General features: G+C 42.8%; 2 protein-coding genes across 5 annotated transcripts in view; both read left to right on the forward strand.

The window, feature by feature from the left end:
• The first annotated feature begins 4,066 nt into the window (after positions 1 to 4,066).
• Positions 4,067 to 17,990, forward strand: TNNT1 (troponin T1, slow skeletal type). 3 transcript variants are annotated; one of them, XM_053452238.1, is made up of 14 exons: positions 4,067 to 4,121; positions 4,990 to 5,016; positions 5,686 to 5,706; positions 8,106 to 8,132; positions 8,989 to 9,015; positions 10,184 to 10,208; positions 12,075 to 12,135; positions 14,936 to 15,052; positions 15,505 to 15,582; positions 15,776 to 15,889; positions 16,150 to 16,259; positions 16,931 to 17,021; positions 17,110 to 17,150; positions 17,657 to 17,990. In XM_053452238.1, the coding sequence occupies exons 1-14, from the start codon at positions 4,073 to 4,075 to the stop codon at positions 17,700 to 17,702; spliced, it is 834 nt and encodes a 277-aa protein (XP_053308213.1). In that variant the 5' UTR covers positions 4,067 to 4,072; the 3' UTR covers positions 17,703 to 17,990. The 3 variants fall into 3 exon arrangements, with proteins under 3 accessions (XP_053308213.1, XP_053308214.1, XP_053308215.1); XM_053452239.1 differs by lacking the exon at positions 8,989 to 9,015; XM_053452240.1 differs by lacking the exons at positions 8,106 to 8,132; positions 8,989 to 9,015.
• Positions 17,991 to 22,195: 4,205 nt separating this feature from the next.
• PPP1R12C (protein phosphatase 1 regulatory subunit 12C) overlaps positions 22,196 to 26,937 on the forward strand; it is a 30,432-nt gene continuing 25,690 nt past the window's right edge. For both annotated transcript variants that reach the window (XM_053452236.1, XM_053452237.1), the window contains exon 1: positions 22,196 to 22,557. In XM_053452236.1, the coding sequence (XP_053308211.1) occupies positions 22,216 to 22,557 (342 nt within the window). In that variant the 5' untranslated portion in view covers positions 22,196 to 22,215. The remainder of the gene's footprint in view (positions 22,558 to 26,937) is intronic.

Here is a 26,937-nt window from a genome sequence, read left to right on the forward strand (position 1 = left end):
GAACACCCTTGGTTTTGTTTACTCTTAGGTACTTGTAACAATGTTTACTGTATTTTGGTTGAGATAACTGCCAATGACGTTTATGTACGTCCCTGCCAGGTGAGTCCGTTTCACAATTACACAGGAGGTCCTCCAGCTGATATGTTCTAAACATCCCAAATCTAAACAATTGTAGCTCATTGCAAACGTACACGACTAATGCGTCCTACATTTGCTCTACCATGGACATATTTATACGGAACAGTGGATCATAACACTCTGGCCCCAGAATTGTTGGTCTTTCCTTAAAGTTACCTAGGTCATGGCTCCTTAGCATGGAATTTAGGGGCTCTCCTACATGGTATTCTCTTTCATTCCCCTTTTCTTTTCGTGTTTATATTGACTGCCTTCTGCTGGACCTCCATATGGACATGTTGCCACTCCAGCAACCTCCATCCAGACTCTCAATATAACACACAATCTCATGATCACAGGGATTATACCCTCCGATGCCCCACACTTGCCAGTTGGAAATGTAGTGGGGGCAAGGAATTTTTTCTTAAGGTCAATTATTAACTTATTCGCAAATTCTTCCATCAATCTTGGTCCCTGAGTCAATGGTTGGCACTGGTCCCATGAACCACCTTAGAGAATCCATCAACATTACAATGACTTTAATAACGTTGATTGTTTGATACTTAATTTAACCTATAGAGCCGTAGTGATGGGACATGCCTCGGGAATACAATCCACAACACCTAATCCGAAGTAGCAGGCTGGATAAAAAGCAGTTTATAACCTGTCCATAAACGTAATGAAGGTCCCTGGCATGGTTGGCATCAGTGCAACCCAAGCTGGAATGTGATATGTTTTATTTAAAGATACATGTGATAACAAAGGGCTTTAGGACAATCAACAGGACTTCAAAATAAACCTGACATTTAAACAGCTGTCGGGCTCTTCTGCGCTCACTCCAACGGTACCCGGAGATTTTAGGATTCTTTTTTTCTCTAGGACATATTCAGATCCCTCCCGGACTATGCCTTTGACAATAAATAACCCAACTTCCCAAACCTATTGGGAGCCGTTAAATATAGCGTGGCTTCTGTTTTTGTTGGAGGAGAGGTAGCCCCACTGAGATTTAACCAGTGACAGAGGAAGAACATTCCACTTCTGTTATTACAATAAACTTTCCCAGTTGCTACAAGTTGCATCTGGATCTCATGGTCTTCATCTTAGCTCCGTCATAGTCCGGGGCCGGCTTTCTTGCCTGAAAGCAGGGATGCCGGGCTGAAGCCTACTTTTGATTTAGGTTTGTCTAGTGACACTTCTCAGGTCCATACATGCTGCAACTAAGATACCGGCCATCGCTCTCATGCATAAAGGAGATATGAGACACCAGACAGACCAGACAGTACCAAGCCCGGACTGGTCATCTGGCAGCCGCTAGCCGACAGCACCCTACACTCATCTACACGTATCTACCTGTATAAAAACGTAGCGTGCAGACGTGCATATCGAGCTGTAGGTCGCGCTTACGACATCAGGCTGCCGCTGGCCTTAAAGAGCTAGCGCTGCTAAGTGATTGCCGGTCCAGGGCGCTCTACTTTAATCCAATTAATTTTAACGATTTAAATTTTAGCTTTACTTTTCTTTCACTTCTATATGTTTTTTTTATTAATTATTTATTAATCAGACTTCTTCTAAGCACAGATTTAATGAGCAAATGTTCTAAAAAGAACACTTTAGGCAAAATCATGTTTTTCTCGTGACAATTTCTTGAGCTTTTCGGTTCAGATACATATTAAATGTGTTTTAATCATTAGAAATGGATTTTTCCTGGGAATTAACCAATTAGAGGCTAGCAGACAGGATATGGCCATAGTTGAGGACTTGGCAGATGGCAGCCGTCAACAGGTCAGAGCTGGACGGTAAGGCCAGCCCCGGTTAGGGCGATCAGATATCTACTTTAACCTGAAACCTAATATAGAAATGGTGTCTGGGTACTAAATCAGTCCAGTTTATTAAGACTGAGCTCAGATATTTTGAACATTTTCTAGATTTGATGCAGAAAATGAGCTTCGGATACAAACGAAATCAAAAGTGGCACAAAAACCACTATTTATTCTACAAAGAGTATTTCAGCCAGGAATACAATAACAGCTGCGGCAATCAGAAATCTAAAGGCGTCGGAACACCAGAAACACAGCTGCTCGAGCTCCGCGTCTAATCGCTCGGGGTATGATTATCGTGGAGATCGGTGGCGCTCCGCCGTGTTTAAAGGGAAGCGTTACATTGTTTTCTGTGATGGCTTTTTGCATCATTCTTCGGAAGATGTCATAGAAAGGGTTAAGCTACTACAGCAGCTGCCACCTACCTGACTGAGCGTGGTGAGAGTTCCAACACGTCAGCCAGACCTTTTTTTTGTGTCAATTGGTGTGGGTTTCAATCCAATGAATACAATTTCAAATTTCAATATCATACTGTGGTCAACAAGTGAATTGCTCGGTCTTAATCACCAGCCTGACTCGGATGAATGGACTTTATTAGCACTGCCGTAAAGCATCAGCTCAGTGTGGTGTTTGAGGGAAAGTCACCCAAAATATCACATGACTGACAACAATGGCGGCCTCCAGGTCTGCCTATCAAGGATGTTTATTGGAACCAAATGAAACAACACTACAACAATACCTTACCGTATACATCACTATATATATTCCTTAAATAAAACTACTTTATGGGCATCTCCTTTAAGATGGACCAGAGAGAACATTCATAAATACCCCAGGTCTCATCTTCGGGACAACTATGGCCTTAATGCCCAGAACCCTAAGATGTGTTCTTCCAGCTATGTCTTATTTAGCCCAGATTATTACAAAATCTAATTATACGATATACAGTCTCTGTCCGGTTAACCCACGGGGGAAACTGTTTTAACCATTTCAGGGGCACTAGCAAAAAAAAATCCTGCTCTACTTCTGGTTCCATTGTCCCATCTGTTCTAGATTCGGTGCCAAGATATTGTTAGAATCCAGGACTTCACCGAAATAGACATAAGCCTCAGACCCCGGGGGACGGTTTACTCGCACCGCCGGTATTCTGTGACCTAAAGAGGAGAATTAATATGTCAGCTGGACTTATAGTAACATTCTTCCCCGCTGAAACAATGACCCCCTTTATTCTAAAAGCACTTTGAGATCATGGAGCGGAATTAGGACCATCTGAGCCGAGCCATGTAGATTCATCTGGCATTAGACCAGTTTAGTGTAACCGCACAATCCTAACATACATACATTAAAAATATATATATTAAGTCCCTTTTTTCAGTTGAGCGTCACGGTACAAAGTCAGGCAGGTTGAGGGGACATCCCCAAGACCCCCTGCAGGGGTAGATGGGAGCTTCAATCACAGGAGGAAAATCAATAGGGTAGACATATTCACCCCCTTATGGGTGTAGTTTTTAATATAATATCCTATATGACCTGGGCATTTAAGGAAACCTTCAGATTGAATTGTTTATACTATTTTTGGAGATTATTTTTAGTGGTTTTTATATGTTTTTTTTTCTCTTTTGGCTTTTAAGGAGGACTCCGCATCCGACATAATGTCTGACACCGAAGAAGTGGATTACGAGTAAGTCTCTTCTCTCTCCATTTTAAACTTTTTTTTTTTTTCAGGGGATCTGTTTAATCTAAAATCTCGCTTTATTTACAATTCTTACCAGAATAGATTCTTGGGGCATTTTCCTATTTAATAAGCAATCAAGAACTTTAGGGGCCCCCCATTCATGAATTGTTCTGGGACCCCTCTGCCAATCAGTTCTGCCTCAACCACAAAACAGAAAAGTGATCTTTTCCATTAAAAATATTTTATTGATATTATACATTTCCTTTAGGGTAAAAATATTAAAATATTATTTATATTCAGTATCTACAACATCTTAGCTACCCTTATATAGTGTTTATTTTTATTATTAATTCTTCAGTTTTAGATTCCTCTTGGTTTATTGTTGTTTCGTTTGATCAGGTTACACGTGTAGCGTGTTCTCATTCACCTAACACCAGATCATGTGACATTTCCTTTCCCGTGTTTAATGCTTATTGTATGTTTTCCCTTTCATCCCCTTAGGGAGCAGCAAGAGGGTAAGTGCATTATTCTTTGTTACTGCTATTCATATTTGTTTTCATTACAGCCAATCTAATATTATATATATTAGATATAATATAATATTAGATATAATATAATATATTATATATATATGTATATATCTTTATATATATTTATATATCTATAATATCGTTCAAAAGTTTTCATGGAAAACAAGGACATTTTTAGCTGTAATTGTGGAAGGGATCCATATATATATATATATATATATATATATATATATATATATATATATATATATACATCCATATATACATTGCGGATGATGAGTTAAGATTTTATCTCATTTATTGTGACCTACTTATATACAATGAGAACCAAATGGAGAACTGCAAAAGGGTTAAATGCATAGAAATAAAAATAGTTATTTTATAAAGTATTTTATTCTCTGTATTTTTTTTTTAAATCACTTTAACTTAATTGTGCTTAGTTTTCTGAACACTAAACACACTGGAAAATGTTTTGTGAGAAATGATGATGATTTTGTGAGCTTGTTTGCAAACTAAACATGGTAGAGTAGGAAAGAGCAAAATAAGATACTAATCAATTTTTTACCAAAAACATAATTTTTTTATATATATTACGTGCATTATTCAAAGATATTTGAAGCTCTTCTTCCTTATCTCAGTGTTGGCATTAAATACGCCGTTTCCTTTCTGCTTGCTTCCGGGTGAAGCGCTGCTTCCATGGGTCTCCGGGCCACTCAATACCCCCAAAAAACAAGCTTTTTTTTGCCAAATTTCTAAATATGGCTACCATAAAGCCCCAATTTTATAAACGATGTGCTAAGCTGTTGCAAAATGTCCCGTCTAACCCTGCTCTCGCTTGTGTTTGCTATGGCAGAGGAAGAAGAGGAGGAGGCTGCTAAAGGTACGCTTTATGCCAACCAGCGTTTGTGAAGGTTCTGTGTTGGAGTCAGGAGCAGGCTGGCATCCTACAACCCGGGAAGGCATGCCTACCAAACAGATAGAGATATGCCAGGTTATAACCAGACCCTACCAAGTCCTATACACTAAAATATAGTGTATAACTCACAGAAGGATCAGAAAAATGCATATATCATAGGGCCATTAAGCCGATGATGATTTTGGCTTCTTCTGATCCCATACGAGAGTGTCCATGTTCCACCACGCAAAGGAACTCTGCTCAGAACCTCGGAGGCCATCCCCGGCTGTAGTCCAAGTTGCTCCTGATTGAGACATATGCATGACGTGCCACCATGAGACCCTCTTTACTACCAGAGATCCATTTTCTTTTTGATGTGTCGGCACAGATGGTGTAGATTGTAGATTGTAGATCACGTTAATATTCTTGACCAATAATGTAAGTTTGTGGCAAATTACTACTATTATCGAATGACGTGGAATTTGTTATCTAACGTGTTCTCTCTTACAGCAACACTTCTTGTTTCACGGAACGGATTGACACAACTCTTAATAACCATATTTGAAGATTCTGTTTGGTTTTTCTGTGATTCTTGTTGGTTATTCCCCCAAAATAACCTTTTTTTTTCTCTTGGTTTTTTTTTACGTATAAAAGAAGAAGAGCAGGAAGAAGAAGGTGAGATCTCCCAAAAAGAATATCTTTTTTCATAATTGCTTAATATTCATATGGGACCAAATGTAAGCGCGGCAGCTCCAAAAGAAGCATATATATTTATTTATTTTTCCAGATTTTTTTCCCTTTTAGAATTCTAGGTTGGGCAGATGATGCTCTTGGTAGGAGTGTTGAAGAAATTGATGGTAGCATTTACTTTTTAGTTGCCATATCCAGACTTGTAGGAGGGAACGCTACTCAGGGGAACTACTCAGCTTTATTGGTAGATTGGTGGTCAATTTCCTCTTCTGAAGTTCTCTCCATTCACTGCTCCCCAAAATTACAAAGACTCCCCGAACCAATCAACAGCAATCAGCCACTAAACACTAGGAGAAAGATCAACCATTGGGGAGGGATAAACAGAGTCAGGGGAAAATGCTTCCCTATGGTCAGTGCTGGACACACCGGGCCGGCTGCCGGCAGCAAACACTCGCCTGGAGCGGCAGATCGGGTTCCGCAGGATCATCAGGCGGCCGCTGGCCTTAAAGTGCCAGAGCAGCCCTCTCATTGCCAATACCTCCCTGTCCATGGTATACACATCATATGGGCTATTAACAATATATATATATATATTTATGTGATTAAAGGGGTTATTAGTGATTAGAAAGCAGTACGGACTAAACAAAACCCACAAAGTTCAGAAAATGTATACATTAACATTGTAGCATATATTAACAATCTGATACATAAAGCAGAATATGATGACAGTATACCTTTGAGTACAGGATTAACGCAAGAGAACATAACAAAGCGTAAAAAAAATTAAAAAAAGATAAAATAATAATATAAAAATAGATTTAATAAATTACTAAATTAAAAGGTAATATTCCAAAAGCTCATTAGTCATTACCAAAAATAACCCCTTTCTACAAGTAAAATGAAAGTAATGTTCTCTATTTCCTGGCAAAGGGCTGGATATCCTGTTTTGCTAATTTTAGTCGTCAATGTGTTACTTTGACCCCTGCTAAATTAACATCATGTCATTTAGATTTCGCACTCAATACAATAAACATCTTGCTATTACACGATTACGTGATAAGCTTAGGCGTATCTTGCATTCTTCAAGCCATCGATACGCTTTTCTGTAATAATATTTACAGCAAAACGCTAGTTAGCAAATTCAGACGAGCTTCAAGCTGTGTTTTTCATATAACAAGTTAATAGGAAAGACGGGAATAATAATGCATCGTCTTCCGTTATGTTTTATTCAACCCCGTTTACATAGCGAGTATTGCTCTTATCCTATAACATCCATACTAATGGTGGAAAAGTCTTAAAGTCAATCAATAACATTAGCGGGAAATGCATTTGATTTTGCCTCAACGGACATGGAGATGGAGGAGGGCTTGGTCTTTTGAAAGAAAGATATTTCTACATTTGGATCCACCAATGTATATAACGGAGACTTTACAGCATTTATTATCACTTATTATTAACTGAGTTATATAGCGCCATTATATACTGCAGCGCTGTACAAATGACATGATCCACAGTTGCTCTACTGAAAACCTTCTTGATTGTGATGGCTTGGGCAACGTCCTGTCATGGCCCAATAGTAGAAGAACAGGGTTTATTAATGAAGATAATTTACCCTAAAAACTACCGGTACACCCGTCCGTGTAACTGAGAGTTGGAGGGACGTGTCTGGATGCTCGGTTCCTGTTACTCCAGAAGGACCAAGACATCGGTGCCTTTGAAGAACATCACCCTCTGGTTTCTGCTCAATGGCATGGCTCCATTCTGCCTTTGGCATCATATACTGGAACCCACTGGTAATCTTTGCTAGAGCCGACCTCTAAGACAATAAAGAAAGGAGATCTGTTGTCAGTGGCATAGATTCCATGCTTGTTCTTCTGGACCACTAAGGGAAAGTAATGCAGATGAGAGGTTAAATTGGTAGATTCAGGAACCAACCTCCACCATAACAATCAATCCCTATAACTTCGAACAATTATGTGACACCCGTGTTTTGTCAAGAAACATGGACTATTTGAGAAGCAATAATGCTTAAGAATAATTTTTAACATGCTGTCTTAATAATTTCATATATAATATCCAGATTTTAGGCTAAAATGTATTAATGGTAATTAAAACGGTCTGGTGAATGTATACAATCCACACTACATGTTCAGGTTCAGGTCCAGGTCCAGGTGAGCAGTTTTTCTGCTTTGGGTTGGGGTAAACGCTGCCAATTGGGAGCATGTTTGGCCGAGGAAGAAGTTGTCCATACACTCCTCCCTTTGTGGACCCTGTCCCTGGATTTGTCTGTTAGTATGCTTGTTAGCATGAGTTAAATTGCCGCTTTTTCTCTTTCCTCTGGTGTGCCCGCTATTCTGCTGCTGCTTCATTGCTGTCCTTCACAGGGGAACATGAAGAAGAAGTCGCTGAAGGTAAAGAGGTGTAACGTCCCGGTAATAATCAGGATCTGATTTATGATATCATAAGCAGATAAAGACATATTAGTCCAAGTGAACTCAAATTAAGTCAAAGTTCATAGTAAAAGACAGCCTTAGTGCCTCAAATACTCATTAGTGTAAAACGATTAAAGAACAGCATAAAAATGCCGGTATTGTGGTCGAATTGTGGTGTAAAATGTATGGTAAACCCATTGCATTATGGAAGGTCGACCACAACATGTTTCTCCTGTAAGAAGGGTCAACTAGCCCATGATTGATGGGTAACATAAGAGCTCAGACGCCTATTGGTTGTACAAGGCCCCAGCTGATAATTAAATAATGTATTATTATTAATATTACTATTGTAATAATTGTTGTTGGAGGTATACTGCTATACTTGAGTCCTCGCCACGTTAGGAGGTCATGTTAACCAAACTTACTGACCATTGATCACTATCAATATCTATTAAGGTATGCCATATAATAAGGCTTAAGGATTTGAATAATTTTGTTAGATGTGGAGCTAGAAATTCCATATTTTTGGTGATACGGCTGAATAACACAGCCCTTGATTTACCTACGATCAGATGAGTGAGTAGAGGAGCATCAATGTTGGATACCTTGCTCCAGGAACAGAAATGTAATACTCTGAAGTCATCATTGCTAAAGCTTGAACGTCCACCTAGTTCTCGATGGCCGTGTGAACTCTGGTTGTGCCGAAGCTTCTGTTTTATCACCGTTTATGCTTGTCTCACATTTCTATTGCCTTCCTGCCCTGTGTGTGCCTGCCTCCTGCCATCTCGCCCTATGCCTTCTGCCATTATCCCACCGCTGCTGCTGCATCTTACAGAAGAGCATGGAGAGCACATAGAAGAAGGTATTTCCTTTGTTTGAGAAATTCAGCATTAAGTGGGACTCATGATTCATAGAACATGGACTTCCGGTTCAAAGTACCTTGTCAATAGGGGTCAATAATGTACAGAAAATGTAAGAAATAGATCAGGCGGCTCTAAGTAGATAAAGTAGATAATGAGTGACAAAGGAACTACTAAGAAAAGAAAAAAATAGAACACATTTACTATTAAATTAGGTTGGTATTTTGGGAAGAAGCCAAAGTCATGGTCACTGACTTGAAACGTGCCAATACGGTAACCTGCAAGCAGCTCCTTGTCTGCTATTAAAGAAAGCAATAAAAACAAAACACCCAAATCTACCCAAAATCCATACTATATAACACTTCTTTAATTGGGATCTTTTATTTAAACCAAACCTGGTGGTTTGACCCATTACTGTCTTTGTAACGATATACAAATCTACGCATTATCAGGCAAAACATCTCTCCATCTTTTCCTTCTTTACATTCAAGTGACCCCCCCACCCAAATCAGCGTCACTCGATAATATGGAATCAGCATTGTTTCTCCCAAACTGACGATGAGGATGATATTGATTTTTTTTGCTTGATCAGTGATATTTTCTCCTTAATGTTGAATATTTTTAGTTGCCCCCTCCTACATGCTAAAATGCCTCATTGATACTGCCCTGGGGTGAGGGTAACAATTCTGTCCTCAGGATGCCCCCTGTCAATCAATAAAATACGGAGCAAGTCTAGCATAGTTATTGATGATTGCTACGTATTCGTCACTCCCCGTGTATTTACCCATTTGATTTATTATTCCCTTAAGTATCTATCGATACCTCGCCTCCATGTATATAGAGAGAGGGAGACTCTGAACTTCCGTGTTATTCTGGAAGTGACTAATTTTCAAAAACAAATAAAAAGAACAAATGTTTGTGTTAAGTGTTCATGGCCGTAATTAAACCATGTAGGTTACACAGTAAATTCCCGCGGTGTTTGTGTACTTAAGCCTTACCTCTCCAACTTATTATTCTGTAACTTGATGGAATCAAGTGGTGAGTCATTTAATATAACTCCTTATGCTTTTAAGAAACTCTGATTAACTACATATATATGTCTTATTTGTTATCCGAATTCTTTCTCCCCAAGTGACTGGTATGTGATATATTTTTATTTTTTGTTGACAGAGGAAGAACGTCCAACAAGACAAAGGTATGTAAGGTTTGAGCGTTTGTCTAGTACCGTCAGTGGTGAGTTTCCGTCGATTTAGTAAATCAGATGAGCAGAAAAGAATTCAAGTTTATTACTGGTTCGTTGTGGCCCAAATAAGCACTTTTTTGGTGTATTTTTAATACTTTTTTCTAAAGTAATGAGAACTGTCATGGAAGAATGATGGGGGAAGTTCTCTAATGGCTGCTTTGGGGCGAAGAATTTGGATGCTACCCTTTTTACCACCAGCAAAATAGGTTGGATTGAAGTATTTGGATAACATTGTCACCGTGGTAGGATACCTATTGAGTTCCTTTTGTAGATTTTGCATGTTATCTATTTTTTAGGATCCTAATGAGTAACCTCTAGCATAGTAACGGCTGTCAACTCAGAAGACCATAAGGTCTCACATCTTTAGCTCAAGAAATGATTTAGTAATAATTTCTGCTAATACCTTAACGGGAAAACTACTGAAAGCAAACCCATCAGTTATAACCCTTGGTGCCTACAAAGTGGCACAAGGGAGTATGGATGATTCCTACGACTAAGTAAGCATCCATCAACCAATGCCAAATGGAACATGGCATCATTGAGGTAGTAATTAGATTTCTCTGTCACCCTAAACCTTAACTCAAAGCATCTTAGCCTATATAACAACCACTGGGCCATCGGTTTACTGTTACATTCTTTGAGTATGCGTTCACCTTCTTATTCACTCACTCATTCACTCACACCCAAGAGGCTCACTATGGGGTTTATCCACTAAAGATGGACAGTTACCATTTCAGATCCTTATGTCGTTATGTATTATGAACGGGGGAACTTGGAACCAAGGCTTCACTGCAAACTCTTCATTAAATGGTTGAGGAACATAAGCTTCTGTTAGTGGGGCATAAGAAATTACTAGGTTGGGATAAGAATACAGACTTTTTAAGAGTTGTGTTTCTGGTAACCTTAGAAGGTGTCAACTTGTCTACTTTAAAGAACAGAAGCAGAAGACCGTTTTCTGGCACTAACAAAACTGCTTCTACTACTGTTCTTCAAAGTAGACAAGTAGACATGTCACCGTGTATTCTCTAAACCAAACAACATCGCATTGCTGTTTTTCATTAGGCAAAAGGAAACAATTTCCTTTGAACTGTTCATTTCCTGACGTATCTCGCAGTTGCTCCTTCTCGGAGAATACAGAGGAAATGTTCTTAAAAGAAGTGCAGAAGGGAGTTGTTTTCGCCAGTCTAATTTGGAAAAAAAACAACACAGTCCTGATTGAAGCTTTTACATATGATGGGAAAGATGTTTACTTAAATTTAGTCTTTAAGGGGAATTTAGTGTCGCATCAGATGTGATTACTTTGTGCTAAAGAATAGCTAAGATGTTTGGGAGCCAGAATCTGCCAATTTAGGGTCGCTTGGAATGGCGATGTCATCATTTTTTTTTGTAAACACAGAAGGTGATGATTTCTTTGAATTGTTACCCAAAAATGGCCACCTCGAAACAGGAGTAGTCTAGTAGTTTATTTACTAAAGCGAGCGTCGACAGAAGAGTTTTCTTAGAGGAGAGCTGCGGTTCCAACTACATAATGTAACCTTATTGATTGAATCATGCATTGCGCAAGGCCAGATCAGTCCTTTTTCCAGGAGCTTTCATCAATAAGTAATCTTTTACCAACAATAAAAAAATACTATTTTTAATAGGTGAACTTACTGGCAGTTGGTAGCGCCAACACTTGTGTATTGTTGAGGTCGTTGGCTTTATGTTCAGAGAAAATACACTATTACGAGTTACTCTCTCCAAGAGGAGCTGCAAAACCCGTTAGGTTTCATAAAGAAGTGGTTGTTGTATACTAACCTGTATTCTTTTTATACGCAGACCAATGATGACACAAATTGCGCCTCCTAAAATCCCAGAGGGAGAACGCGTTGACTTTGATGTAAGTATTAGTCCCATGATTTTTTAATTCAAGTTTATTAAGGATGACGCCATAACGTGGCCCTATTGGGGTGGAAACTGGGGGCTGATTGTAGCCTCCTTGTACATGCTGGCCTTCATCAGACCAAGTTGTGAGAATAATATTTGGGGGGCATTAATATCTTGGCAGTAGCTCCACCAGGCATGGTTGGTCATTAGGAGGGTGCGGACCATCAGGTGACACCATCATCAAGAGTGACACCTGAAGCTGCCATCTTCTCCCCACATGTGTAGAGCTCCCAGGGGTGACAGAGAGATGGCGGTGGGACCAATCCAGGGCCGGCCTTTGGGGTGTGCGACCTGTGCGACCGCACAGGGCGCCACACTCCAGGGGGCGCCGCCGCCGCCGGGTCCTCCGCCGCCGCTGCTGCCGCCGCCGCTGCTGCCGCCGCCGCTGCTGCCGCCGCCGCCACGAGGTCCTCCGCCGCGGGGTCCACCGCCGCCGCCGCCGCGGGGTCCTCCTCCGCCGCCCCCTCTGCACCTAAATGAAAACATTGTTGGTTTTTTTTGTTGTTGGTTTTTTTAACTTTATTTAACAACCTCCATGTTAAATAAAGTTTTTTTTTACTTTATTTAACATGGAGGATGTTAAATAAAGTTAAAAAAACCAACAACAAAAAAAAACAACAATGTTTTCATTTATGTCCCGGGCAGGGGCGCCGAGCGGTTGCTCGTGAAGTTCTCAGCAACCGCTCGACGCCCCTTACTCTCCGTCTCCGTGACTCCGTCGCGGTGCCGGCGCTCAACATGAAATGCCGGCAGGACTCCTCAAGGTAAGTTAGGATAAGGAGAAGTAGGGAGAGCAGGGGGATAGTTTGAAGGAAGAGGCAGAGGGGGTGTAGTTTGAAGGGGCAGAGGGGGGGTAGTTTGAAGGGGCAGAGGGGGGGTAGTTTGAAGGGGCAGAGGGGGGTAGTTTGAAGGGGCAGGGGGGGTAGTTTGAAGGGGCAGGGGGGGTAGTTTGAAGGGGCAGGGGGGGTAGTTTGAAGGGGCAGGGGGGGGTAGTTTGAAGGGGCAGGGGGGGGTAGTTTGAAGGGGCAGAGGGGAGTAGTTTGAAGGGGCAGAGGGGGGGTAGTTTCAAGGGGCAGAGGGGGGGTAGTTTGAAGGGGCGGGGGGGTAGTTTGAAGGGGCAGAGGGGAGTAGTTTGAAGGGGCATAGGGGGGTAGTTTGAAGGCGCAGAGGGGGTAGTTTGAAGGCACAGGGGGGGTAGTTTGAAGGGACAGGGGAGGGTAGTGAGGGGGGGCGCCAGAGGAGTAGTTCGCACAGGGCGCCGGAACACCTAAGGCCGGCTCTGGACCAATCGTTGGGTGACACCAGCCCTAGTGACGCCACCATGCATTTTTAAGCAGCTCCTCTCCAGTTCCTCCTGCTTGCTAAAGAAAAGGTGCCCTGCTGTGACTAGTAAGATGTGAAATGTGAGTCAGCAGGAGCACGTCCCATCGCTGTATTCCCATGTGCCCGACAGCCGGCGAGCAGGCAGGACAAGGAGACGGGCAATGGAGTCATGCTTTCTTATTACTGCAGACTTCCTGTAGACGCAGTTTTTCCCGAACACATTTACAATAAATACTTTATCATAAAGCGAGATAATACCTTATCTCGCTTTATGCAAACAAAAATACAACTTGGTGGTTGATGCTTACGGTAATTGGATGTATCATCATAACGCACCATGTGTTATACTTATAATTACTTTATCAGCGGCCAAATGTCTGAAACTGTCCTTTAACGTATCGATGGTCTGGTTCCCGGCCAACCCCACCGAGTCTCTCCTACGATGTGGGCCATGTGGGCCCTGCTTAATGCATAGACATTTCCTTGAACTTCATCTCATAGGATAACCATTTGTTGCCTGTTTCACATGTTTATTTATTTGGGGATTTTATAAGTAAGATGACTCTGTAACTATCCAAATATAAACCCTTTTAATAGATTCCACTGTAATGATCCGCCAGAATAGATTTATAGACTGTGTGGCCCTGAGAATCTTCCTTTTTATCCTGAGAATCTGAAATTAGTTTAAAGATTCAGACTCTGGAGCAAGCCTCGAGTGTGCCCGGGTATACTCATATGACCCATATCAAAACACTTGACTGAGGAATCGTAGATTTTGTGGGCCCCGGATATCCAATACCTTAACCCACTAAATAACACACAGACACAAACTGTTTTGGATAAAAATTGGCCACAGATTTTAATATGTATCGGAACCAAACACAATTAATTATTAATACAATAAAGTAATTGTCAGAATTAACACCACAAGTAATACAGTGCATACATTCATCCCCCTGACAATGACACCCCCCTTCCATACATATAACAACACCAATAACCCCAACACCAAAACCAGTCGGGAAAGAGCCTACCGAGACGCACCCTTCCCACACCAGGCTCTGAGCCACCGACCAGCTCGAAACCACCAACACCAACCAAACCAGAAACACACTATTTCCCATTAACCAACCATTATTCCACCCCCACCTTACACTGGCCAGCCCCGTCACTGTGTCACTGTGACACCGACGAGAAGACCCTCAATCATCCTACTAATAACATGGATGGAGGGAAATTCAGGTAAGAAAAACTAATTAAAAGTGACATAAATGGAGGGACCTATTTATACAGGACTTCCCAAAGTCCCCTAACCAATGTTCCTTAACCCCATTATCCTAAACCCACCTCCTCATCCAGTCAAGGCTACGTCCTCTTTGCTGCGCTGGTTCCATGTTCTACATTTACTTACTAATGACTTGTTTCAATAGGACATCCATAGGAAACGCATGGAAAAGGATCTTTTGGAACTTCAGACCTTGATTGATGTCCATTTTGAGCAACGCAAGAAGGAGGAAGAGGAATTAATTGGTCTTAAGGATAGAATAGTATGTATATTTCTTTGTACACAAGGCAAGGGACTATTGTCTAACGATAAATAGTCCCTGCCGATAACCAATAAAGCAGTGACCCCAAACCGAGGGCCCAGGTAGAATAATGGGTAGTGAATCGATTCCAGGATAGTCCTAATCAGTTTATATTTACAGATTTATTTTACATTAAAACCTTTAAAAAATTGAAAATATGTACATTACAAATAACAATGTTGAGCCCCACTTTAAAATAGGTTGGGCTACCCAATTTGTGGCACAAGAAAGCAAATGTATTTTAAAATGTATAATGATGTATTAATTAACTTTAAAATTATGGTAGCACAGCATGAAGAAAATATTTAGAAAATATATATAAATTGGTGTAAGGGCCATTATTCTATGAAATTGCTTTGCGGCCTCTGACTTTATTATTCCAGTTATTTATTATATTTATGGATCAATCACAGGACCACCGTAGAGCTGAGAGAGCCGAGCAACAACGCTTCAGGACTGAAAAAGAGCGGGAAAGACAGGCTAGAATGGCTGTAAGTATCTATTGATGGTTGAGGAGTGAGGTCAAGGCCTCATCAAGGCCTCGTAAAGCTTGGAAAGTCATACGGTTGATATATCAGTTCATGAATTGCTCCTAGTTCCGTTTACCAGAAGAGATGTCCTTCATGTGTTTCTCCACGTGATGGACAAGAGATCCTATAATCCTTATCTTACTTTGTTTTACAGGAAGAAAAAATGAGGAAAGAAGAAGAGGAGGCTAAAAAGCGTGCCGACGATGATGCCAAGAAAAAGAAAGTATTGTCCAACATGGGAGCCCATTTTGGAGGCTACCTTGTGAAGGTAACATTTTAGAATGTGACCGAGTTCCTGATATTAACTAGGATTTTATTTGGAATGCGGGTGATAATGACTATGGCCGTTCTGCTTTGGTTCCATAACTACTAATCAAAAACAGATTGACATCCTCCTTTATTAATATGTTGTTTGTATATTCTTTTTTTTTGATGGAGAAAGGGTTGTTGCATAATGCGATATGATGTAAATGTGGTCCGAGGAAGTCATGCTGAACATTGGGCACCTTCTCTCTAATTATTTTCTAGGCGGAACAAAAGAGGGGAAAGAGACCGACAGGGCGTGAGATGAAGAGGAAGGTGTTAGCCGAGAGGCACAAACCACTAAACGTCGAAGCCATGAGTGAAAGCCAACTAAAGTAAGCTTTGGGTACCAGGACACGTAATCTGTGGTGCAGAAGGGGTTGTTGAACTATAGAAACTTTCCACCACTGTATTGTATATATCTATACAATTGTCTAGTGGTCTAGTATATACAATATACTAGTGGTGGGTCAGCAAGGGCTTGACGAATTTGTGTATAGACAGACAGACAGACAAATCTAGAAGGAGAAATGTGTCATCCATAGAGAACAAGTTAAAACCGAACAGGTCCATGGTTACCTTCGGATGTCGTCCAGACCCAGGTCCTACAATATAAGCAACAGATATTCAGTGCTCCAGTTTGAATACATGGACCCAGACTGGTGATGATGGGGCGATTTAAGGCCAGCGACCGCCTGATGACATAAGTGCTGCCGACATCTAGACAGACACAGCCACATTTTACCTTTTTAAGAGACCCTTGCTGGACACCATTACTAGAGCTATCCCCAACAACCCAAGTGGTGTCTCCTAACCCTCACCGGAGCCTTCTTCTGCCCTCTTCTTCCTCACTTAATAATCCTCATTTAATAAAAGTAGATTCCTTTTTTCATGGTGTCCCGACCAGCATCATATTGACCAACCAAAAAAGGTTATTGCAGTTTATTTATCTGTATAGAAAGATATAACCGTGGATAAACAGCAATTGTGTTCTATGTACTGACAGAGAGAGTGCTAAAGAGCTTACAGACTGGATGTATCAGCTCGAATCGGAAAAGTATGATCTGATGGAGAAAATGAAGACCCAACGATACGAGGTAGAGAGACTCCACTGGAGTCTGTTTTGTGATACAAAGTGGCATATTAAGCGTACCAGAGTCGTCATGCCATATTTTTTTCTTTCAGATGAATGTTCTTTACAACCGCATCAGCCATGCACAGAAATTGTAAGTCACATACATGCTTTACCTTCTGTTGTACAATTATTGTTGATTTGTTTCTAAGGAATTACTGTTTTTGTGTGACTAATGTCCCCAGATTCTAATAGAATTCGCTTGTTTGCTTGAATAAAGTTACTATAAGTTTAAAGGTTTTTTACAAACCAGTAATTCGATTTGCCGCTGGCCACAGCAAGGACTGGACCTTGGTTACTCGCTACAACCCCCAAAAAATGAACATGGCTCAGATAAACGCCGTAGAAAGACCACATGTAATCTACCTGCATTGCTATTTAAAGCAAAAAGTGTTAACAAAAGAAAGATACATTAAAAAAAAATACAATAAAGTCTGCCTCCCTAAAGATGTAATTAATTGTTTCTTTTTCTATGCGTGTCCGATGTGACCAAATGCTCCATAGTCTTAGAACATTAAGAGAATACAGAATACATCCTAATTAATTGATCTTTTTTAATGCAATGTTTCTATTAAAAAAATATATATTTTTCACACACAGCAAAAAAGGAGCAGGGAAAGGACGTGTTGGTGGACGCTGGAAATGAAGAACTAGAAACTTCCGATCTTCAGAAAAAAGCACGCTAACTTTACCTAACGCCACTTAGTTATCCTTTTCTGATCCTACTGGACACTCCATAAAGGCCGTCTACATGTACCCCCTGTTACCTCCTAACCCTTTCATACACCAGAGGTGAGAACTGCCTCCAATAGTTGGATCCAGAATGATTGTCCATCTGACACTTGCGGAGTTCTGGCCACATTCTGCTCAGCATTTATACATAATTCTATTTCACAAACTCGGCTCGTGCTAAATAAACCTACTGTTCAAAAAATACTAGGTTTCTGTCCTTTGTCTCTTAGGCATAATTTACGTTATTATTTATTTGCTACCCTGTGCCATCCCGTTTAGAAATAGGGTTGATAATTGTCCAGTTGACCACGGAAAAAATGAGCATTGCTTTCTGTAGCGCCATTCGGCTTCCAATGAAATCGTCACTAAGGGTTGATGGCAAATCTGGAGAAATGTTGGTGAAGTTTCCTGCCTATGCCATTGGTGGAGACAGATGTCCCTGGGACCCTAGACAAGTATTTTCAATGGCTTTTTAGTAACTGCCACTCCCTGTCCATTAACGTCTCAATGGAGCTAAGCCACCTCAACGCAACAAGTCCTGATCCCTGATTTAAGTCACACCACAGAAGAAGTCGAGTTCTACCCAGTAGAACCTTGGAAGTTCCCAGGAACGTCTATAATACTTCATGGGTAGGGAAAGAGGGCAGCACCAGCTGGCTCTGGCTGGTTAATAAGGGAGGTTATTTGGGGACTGATCATTTTTTGAAATGCATAATTGAAGAGGCAGACGTTCAAGTTGACACCCGTGGAACTTGGCTGAAACTCAGATATTGTCAACTAATTTTCACCTGTCACTCACATGAACTCATAGGTTAGTGAATATTCGAGTTGTTTGTTGAGTTGCGTCATGAGCTCTTACAAGTTGTGTTAAGTTTATTTTGGTGACAAGTCAGATTGAGTGACTTGGAACAAAGTAATAAGAACAGATACATGGTTGTGTTAGCCACCATGAAAATCCTCCATCTTTATCTAACGGCACACTTCAAATCCAGATCATCTAACGTGTTCTATAGAATATCACTTTGTTCTTCTAGGAAAAAAATATAATGAAAAATACTTGAAATAATTAATCATAGCCTTGCATTTCATGAGTCAATTCAATCTAAAAATAGCTTAAAACATGCATCAAAATAACGCACGATTCCATGGAGGATGGTCTAGAATTCCATTTTGAGATGGTGGGATATTCATTATGTACTATTCTCATTTCAGCATGAAGCCATCTATAAATGTCACATAAAATTAGAAAAGAGGATTTTCTGTACTCACAGAATATTCTTATTATTTTCCCTGTTGGGTGGCTTGATTTTGTAAGAACAGTATATGTGTGTACGTCATTGGTAGGTACTAATAAACTCCTCAACTGATTTAGGGGTCTTAAGAGGGACCCAAGAACATACAGTCTCTGGGTGCAGCACTCCTTCTGCGTGGGCTCTTGGGCAGTGTCTTCAATTTCTGGGCTGGGAAGCAATGTTTTGCTTATGGCCTCTCTCTTCCCAGGCTTTGTCCATTCATCCATTGGTTCTGTCAACTCCTCACCACCCTTTAGCCACTTCCCACCCCTTCAAAGTCTAACTGGGGCAAGCCTTGCTTCTACGCACAGATAGTTCTGCCTCTGATCACAGACACACACCCAGGAGAGGAAGAGCTCCAGGTAGCCAACCCTTGGAAGTTCTCAGGTATGCTCAAAACCCACCATTGTGTCCTTCATGATGAGAAAATGATGTGGGCACCTTGCTGATGGACAAAGGGGAAACGACGTTGGAGAAGCCAAAAATTCCACCTTTTTTAGATCCTACTAATGTGAAGGTTCAGTAACAGGGCACAAATTACTCTAGAAAAAAAAATATATGTGTTCTTAAGATCGGGAGTGGCACAACCTCTTGTTTGAAGAACCTCCAGGCTAGACACAGCGAAAAAATGTCAACAGCCTTTGAAGATTACGTTCCACATCATCTCTTTTTTTTTCAGGACACCTCAGTTTCAATTCGAACAGATGATCTTCTTTTATGGGCATCGATCCTAGTATCATAACAGTGGCTGCTCAGCTGTCATAAAATGTGACATGTGCTAGGAGTTTTCTCTGCCTTTGTACACATCTCCCTGACAATTATCTCGAACCTCGCCTAAATGCTTGCAGACAGGCATACAAAACATATTACAGTCTATCGATAAGTTAGACAATTAGTCACCACAACTGTGTACGTTCCGACACGATTCCTTGATTGTGTGACTTGCAACTTATAAGCAACAGGAAACATTTTATTATTATGTACGGTGTTAACTCAGCACTCCCCTTCTTAACATGATTTGTTTTGGCAAAATGTTGTCTGTTCATGACACGAGAATGGATGAGTAACATCGAAATTAAAAATAGACGCTTGAGCTACCAGAAACAAACAGATGTAGAAAGGGGGCCGTACTGGGGATAAGAAGATGGCCCTGGCACTTTAAGGATGGTGGCCACCTTATGGCATAAGCATGGCTGGATATGATAGGCTGCACTATACGTTTTGATCTTGGTGGAAGAACACCGCAGCACCTGGTCTTCTGCTGGAGTGGGGTGAGTACAGGGCCGCTGTTAAGATGGGCCCACCAGCCATTTGCCCGATGAGCCAACTGGCCAGTCCACTCCTGGATGTAGATATATAGAATTATATTTTGTATCCTAACTGCCGAATCTCACTCATTTCTGTTCCTTCTCAGGTGCAAGTACCTAAATACAACCCCTAGGGTTAAACTACTAGCAGGACCTTTCAAGTAGCGTTCCTCAATCTAAGCACCACACCTTTCCTCCTTGTCCCATCTGAAGTAAAACACCGGGTATATGAACCATAGATTCCTAAATACTGCTCCAAATCTCAGAAGGTGCAGAACTTGAGACAGACGACTGTAACAGGAGTCTCCAATTAAGGATCTCCAGAATCCTGGTCAATGTTCAGATCATCAGCAGATACGTCAAAAGCTGAAGCTGCTTCCAATGTCCTACAAAGAATTCCAAGATGGCAGCCAGTGACACATGCGTAAAATATACTCATAAAAAAAATATTTGAAATATGCACCTATAAAAATTGACACATAAAAGCCGCCATTCATATTTTTTATAGGTGTATTTATAGAATATCTTATATTATTGACGCAAATTGTATTCAAATTAATAAAGCAATAAAAATAAATCATTGGAAACGCATACTCTGACTTAGAACCCACTAATGCTCTTGCGTAACCTAGAACCTGCTTTAGAACAACACAGATGATCACAAACTGGTCAATAAGATTAATTCGTCTGGGTCAAGCTTGAAATCAACAAGATGATCTCCAGGCGTGAATCAGAGATTGTTAAAATAGGGGAAAAGCTGAGATTTATATCAAAAACATGTAAACTGTACGACTTGTGTTAAATGAAAGTAAAGACAAATATCAAACGATGATGATGTCCCTGTCTTCTAGGAGCTCAGGGTGTTTGCTTGGTACGAGTCTATCACAGGGTACTACAGACCTGAAAGTATCTTCCCAAAATCACAGGAAATACAAAAAATAAAAAAATGCTAAGTTTAAAAAAACTAGAAAATACTTAAATCCGTAAAACAGATGGGAGTTCACCCGGGCATGGCCCAGAACGTGACGCAACAGCACAGGAGGGATATCTAGTAAATAATGGTTCGTGAATGACATGTAGAGATAAGATCGTGGAAAAGACGTTGATGAGTAATGGCCCAAGATGTTCTATATATATATAGCATGGAATGGCCCCCGGGCAAATCACAAGGGAAATGATGCTGGGACTTTGTTTATACCGTCTAGTAATAATTCTACGGCAGGAGGCCGCCATACGTTCCGAGACGTCCTGTAAGAATGGATGGCATACAGATTTGGATGTGGAGACCAGGGCCGGATTAGCGATGATGAGGAGGACCTGCCGCTTTAAGGCCAGCAGCCGCCACATGACATAAGTGTGGCTGGCGGCTGGATATGACGGGCCGAATGATTATTTTATTTTTAAAATTATTAAATGGGACCCCAATAAATCTTGTTGAGAATCCCCAAAATTCCATAGGTAACATCTTAGATTTTCAGGATATTTATTCAGGGATTATGTTACTGGAGAGCAAAATAATAGCAACACAAATATTTTATTTAGCAGAAAAGAGTTTCATTCCATTATTACTGACAGAAAGAAGGATTTGGGACTGTTCTTTCTACGGAGGGACACTTGGTAAGGGTGCTTGCCGTCACACAGTGAGCTCACGCAGCACCCGTAGGTGTGTCGGAGGCGGGGACTACATTTCCCGGCATGCCGTGCGCGGCAGGCTAGGCTAGTTCGTCATGACGCGAAGCCGAAAGCTGGCGGCAGGAATCGAGACGTAAAGGGCGGTGGAGAAGGAGAAGGGAGGGGGGTATTCAGGCGGCGGCATTAGGAGCAAAACATGGCGGAAGGGGCTGCTGCCGCTGCGCAAGCCAAGGAGAGGCGGAAAGAGCAGCTACGGCAGTGGACTCTTTCCTGCACCAACCAGGAGGCCCCAGAGCCTCGGTGGCAACGACGGCGGAGGAGGAAGAGAGCCGGGGATGGGAATGAAGAAGATGAAGGCGGCAGGGGCTCTAAGGGGGAAGGGGACGGGGGGCGCACAGTCCGCTTCGAGCGGGCGGCGGAGTTCTTGGCGGCCTGTGCCGGAGGGGACTTGCTGGAGGCGGAGGAGATGCTCCGGAGAGAGGACGGGAAGGAAATCATTGACAGCACCAACACCGACGGCATCAGCGCCCTGCACCAGGTAACAGGCACTGCCAGCTGGGGTACCGTGTCTCCTAGCAACGGGCACCTCGCACCAGGGGCGTCACTGGGCCCGGTCCGTGATGTCATAACCTTAGATGATGATCCCCCGAAAGTGACGTGACGTCAGTGCTGTCACTTGGCCGCGCATCACTTTGTGACAGCTGTGAATTGATTCTGTGCTGCCTCACACCAAGGGGGGCTTTCCTGTCTCATGTTACACCCTGAAAGTGCTGTGTGCCCTGTTACCCCGGGGAGGGGGTGCTTCACAACTAAACAAAAACAGCCTGATGATGTGATTTGATTGGTTACATTTCCCCCACAAACCCTATACATGAAACCTATAGAATGTGACGGCAGAGCGGCCCCATTCGGCCCATCTGGTCTTCCATATTTCCTGATGTAAAAACTGCGACCTTAGTCAGTCGTTGGTCTCGTCTTAGATTCAGGAGCTGTATGACGATCCCATGCGTGTTTAAATTCCTTCACTGTATTACCCTCTACCACGTCTGCCGGGACGCTGTTCCACTCATTCACCACTTTCACAGTAAAGTAAACGCGGCAGGCAAATGGCTTCTGAATCTAAGATGAGACCGACATCTCTACATCAGGGAGACTGACGGGCCGAACGGGGCCTGATCTGCTGTCACATTCCGCGTTTCTGTGGCCAGAGCTGCAGCTTCATTCTTTTGTGATGGATAATGCTGCTCTTCACGTGCAAATGTTTGTGTCTTTTGGGCCCCGACCACCAGAATAGCAACATCCCGGGCGCTGTCTAAAGAGACTTCTGTTTGTGCGTTCAGTGTCACTTGCTGTCTCTTTGTAGCATCAGAAACAACCATTAGACTGCTCGCTAGGGACTTGGACTGCTCGCTAGGGACTTGGACTGCTCGCTAGGGACTTGGACTGCTCGCTAGGGACTTGGACTGCTCGCTAGGGACTTGGACTGCTCGCTAGGGACTTGGACTGCTCGCTAGGGACTTGGACTGCTCTCTGTAACTGCGGGGCCGCATGAGGCCCACCGCTCTGTTTAGTCGGCCCGGAATCTGTGACCCCCTATCATCCTACTGCTCTGTGTCATTGGTTTCTGTGATGGGGGCTTATAGAGCATTCCGTTCATACAGTTTATACGCGGTTGCTTAGGCATCTGGGACCTCAGAGGTCTCCTCTTCAGATGGAATGAAGATCTTTGGGGTCAGGAAAGCTTTATATAACTTTACATCTCCCTCTGCATATCGTTTATCTCTCTTCTCATGCTTTATATGTAATATTAAAAAAAGTGCGCTCTGTCACCTGTGATTTTACATACGCTAAACATCTCCATCTTTAGGATCTTATTTAGAGGGTGGTAGATAACTGGAGCAGCTTCCCAGCGGAAGTGGTAGGTGTTAATCCAGTGAGGGAATTTAAACACGCGTGGGATAGACACGCGGCTCCAGGGTAAAGGTCAGAGTGTGTAGCGCAGGAAGGGTCGGCCCGGCTGGACGGCCACACGGTGTCTGTTTCATTAATGGTGTCGCTGGATGTCCCCGCCGCCGTTGATTGGTGGCGTTATGTTTGTCGTGTTTTGTGAGATCAGGTTTTTGGCCCGGCTGTCGGATCGCGCTGTGTCGGTCTGCGATGGGTTAATTACTTTTACCGTTCCTGCCGGCGCTGTGATGTCATCGGGCGAAGTGTTACTGAGTGCGGGCGCTCTGTGTGGTCATCACACTCGGTGCCCCCTGCGTGTTATCCGAGGGGCTGCGGGATTTCTGTTTGGATGTCGGCTCCTGGGATCTGTATGAAGCGTTCTGCGGGCCGGCGTGATAGCGTGATAAACCGTCAGTCCGTACCCAGAAGACCGAGATGCGGTACGTGCTCCGTGTGCGTTGGTCGGCATCGTCACGTGAAGAACACGCCTCCGTACGAGGGCTGTCCAGCGGGGCCGTGACTCTCAACGACGTTATGTAGCTTAAGCTTTTATAGATCAATGTATTAACAGGAGCCGCGTTCACTGCGACCAACCGCGGCCCTTGGCTGATATTGAATATTTTTTGGGCAAAAGACTCAACAAAATATAAATGAAGTGAAATATGTGCGGTTTTATCCGCAGTCGTATGATATTCGGGTGATTTTCTCTGCTGATGCTTTACGGCACCGAGCTGATGCTTTACGGCACCGAGCTGATGCTTTACGGCACCGAGCTGATGCTTTACGGCACCGAGCTGATGCTTTACGGCACCGAGCGGATGCTTTACGGCACCGAGCGGATGCTTTACGGCACCGAGCGGATGCTTTACGGCACCGAGCTGATGCTTTACGGCACCGAGCGGATGCTTTACGACGATGCTAATGAAGTCCTTTCCTCGGATCTTTACTCCCTTCTCTTGTGACGGATGCCGATATTTCTTATCTCCGGGATCTGGGGATTGTCTCTGCTCCTGGCGTTAGGCAGCGGTAATAGTAAGAGGGGAATGGCTGACGGTCAGTGACTTTCCAAAAGATTGGCTGTTTATGGTGTCAAGTGAGGTTAAAAGCCAGATTATTATTTATTAACCGCATTAATGAGTAATTAATGGTCCAAGTGAGCTGCTTTTGGGGGGGGGGGGTTCTGTGTGTGAAATGGATGGTACCGGGTAATGATTGGGGGGCACTTGGGGTGACCGGTAACTGCATGACCTGGAATGATATGAAAAGTTTCCGAATTTCTCAGCCGAGTTCCTGGGCTGAATAATAACCCCTCCCCCAGCGATGGATAACAATTGAAAACATCCATTGTTGTCGGCCGTGATGTTTTTCTGCATGAACGCCACACTGAGCTGATGCTTTATGGCAATGCTAATGAAGTCCGTTCCTGGGTGAGTGAGACCGAGCCATTCCGTTGTGTACCGCAGGCAGTGTGATGAGGAGTCGGGAATATTCAGCGTGATGTTTTTGCAGACGTGGTTAGTCTGATGCTGGCGGAGCGTTTGGTGCGAGGTCCGCGGATCTTCTGGAAGTTGTTTACCCCGCTGGTGCCGTCTACAAACCCCCCGACTGTACAAATCTCCCCCGATCACACGGCGTAAATTGTTTAAATCCTTCCTTTCTGTAATTATCCATCTGTAAAGATTCTGGATTGCGTGTAAAGCGGTGCGGTGATGTCTCGGCTCTGCCGTTACACGATTCACATCCGAGCGAAGCGCTGAATTAACGTGAATTTAATAGAGATCTCTATATTGGTTATTGGCTTTATGTATGATGGGAGGACATATCCCCCCTATAGAAAACACACACACATTGCGGTAGTAGTAGTTACTGTGTCTTATGTGTACGTCGTCTCCTCTTTGGAAAGTCTGTTAGTAGGAGACGGGGGCGCGTCTGAAGCCTCTGATACCGACTTGTGTTCTGCTCGCTGGAAGTTCGGCCCCTGGTCCCCCCCCCCCCAGTAACACACACTGGCACACATATACACACTCATGCTGCAAACACACATTTACACGCAAACATTTATACTCGCACACATGCACATTTATACATACTCACTCTCTCTCATCATCTCTTGCCCTCACCCCTGACTTTCCCAGAGACAGCAGCTGCAGTTTCACCATGGGGGTCACATGACCCTGCGGTGCTTCCGCGTCTGCGCTCCTAATGTTTTGTATGAGGGTCCCGTTTTAATGATTTAGAGGCACAATCTACTCGTATCAAATATATTTCCATTTATTTATGTAACGCCTACAAATTACGCGATTAGACTTTGAGTACGATCTTGATGAGCAAACTTCCTAATGATCCCCTCTGGGGCTGCTGGATGCAGCTGACTGTCACCATATAATATCTATGATGTAATACTTACATCACTGATATGTTTAGAGATCCTTCAGTACCGGTGATCCGTTCCGTGCCCTCGTGTGAAGGCGGATATCATGCGTGTATTTGCCGTGTGTATGAGCGGAGGTCACTGGGTGAGCGTTATGTGAAGTGCTGGCAGTTTTCGGTGGCGGGGAAGATCTCCCTCCTCCCCGGCAGCTTGAGGTCTGCTGGCGGAAGAGATTATAGCCGTGTCGGTTTTATGACGCCGTGTTGAGGCTGATAGAGCTTATCTGTGGAGCTTCGTTCTGGCAGCAGGCCCTTCTACCGCGCATGATACAGGAAAGGCTTTATCCGCTCGACAATCCCGGCGAAACCCAGGCAAATAAAGTAACGAGCGAGCTGCCTTTCCCAAATCATATAGAGAATGTCACAAAACCATTTATATGAAAAGCTCCCACATGCCAAGCAATCCCATCCGATATAAGCAGCTGTCCAAGCCCCTGTAAGAGTGACCGTACGCATCGTATCACAGCGCATGCACACCTAATATATATATATATTTATATTAAATGTATATGTTGGTGGAGGTCGTGTAAGCGGAGATCAA

Source organism: Spea bombifrons, chromosome 12 (assembly GCF_027358695.1).
Source record: "Spea bombifrons isolate aSpeBom1 chromosome 12, aSpeBom1.2.pri, whole genome shotgun sequence".
Classification (NCBI taxonomy): domain Eukaryota; kingdom Metazoa; phylum Chordata; class Amphibia; order Anura; family Pelobatidae; genus Spea; species Spea bombifrons.

Excerpts from the sequence above, each read along its gene's own strand:
- TNNT1 (XM_053452238.1), top strand. The coding sequence starts at position 4,073 with ATGCTTATTGTATGTTTTCCCTTTCATCCCCTTAGGGAGCAGCAAGAG. Across the intron at positions 16,260-16,930 it reads ATGAGTGAAAGCCAACTAAA|AGAGAGTGCTAAAGAGCTTA; the intron begins GTAAGCTTTGGG and ends ATGTACTGACAG. Across the intron at positions 17,022-17,109 it reads TGAAGACCCAACGATACGAG|ATGAATGTTCTTTACAACCG; the intron begins GTAGAGAGACTC and ends TTTTTCTTTCAG.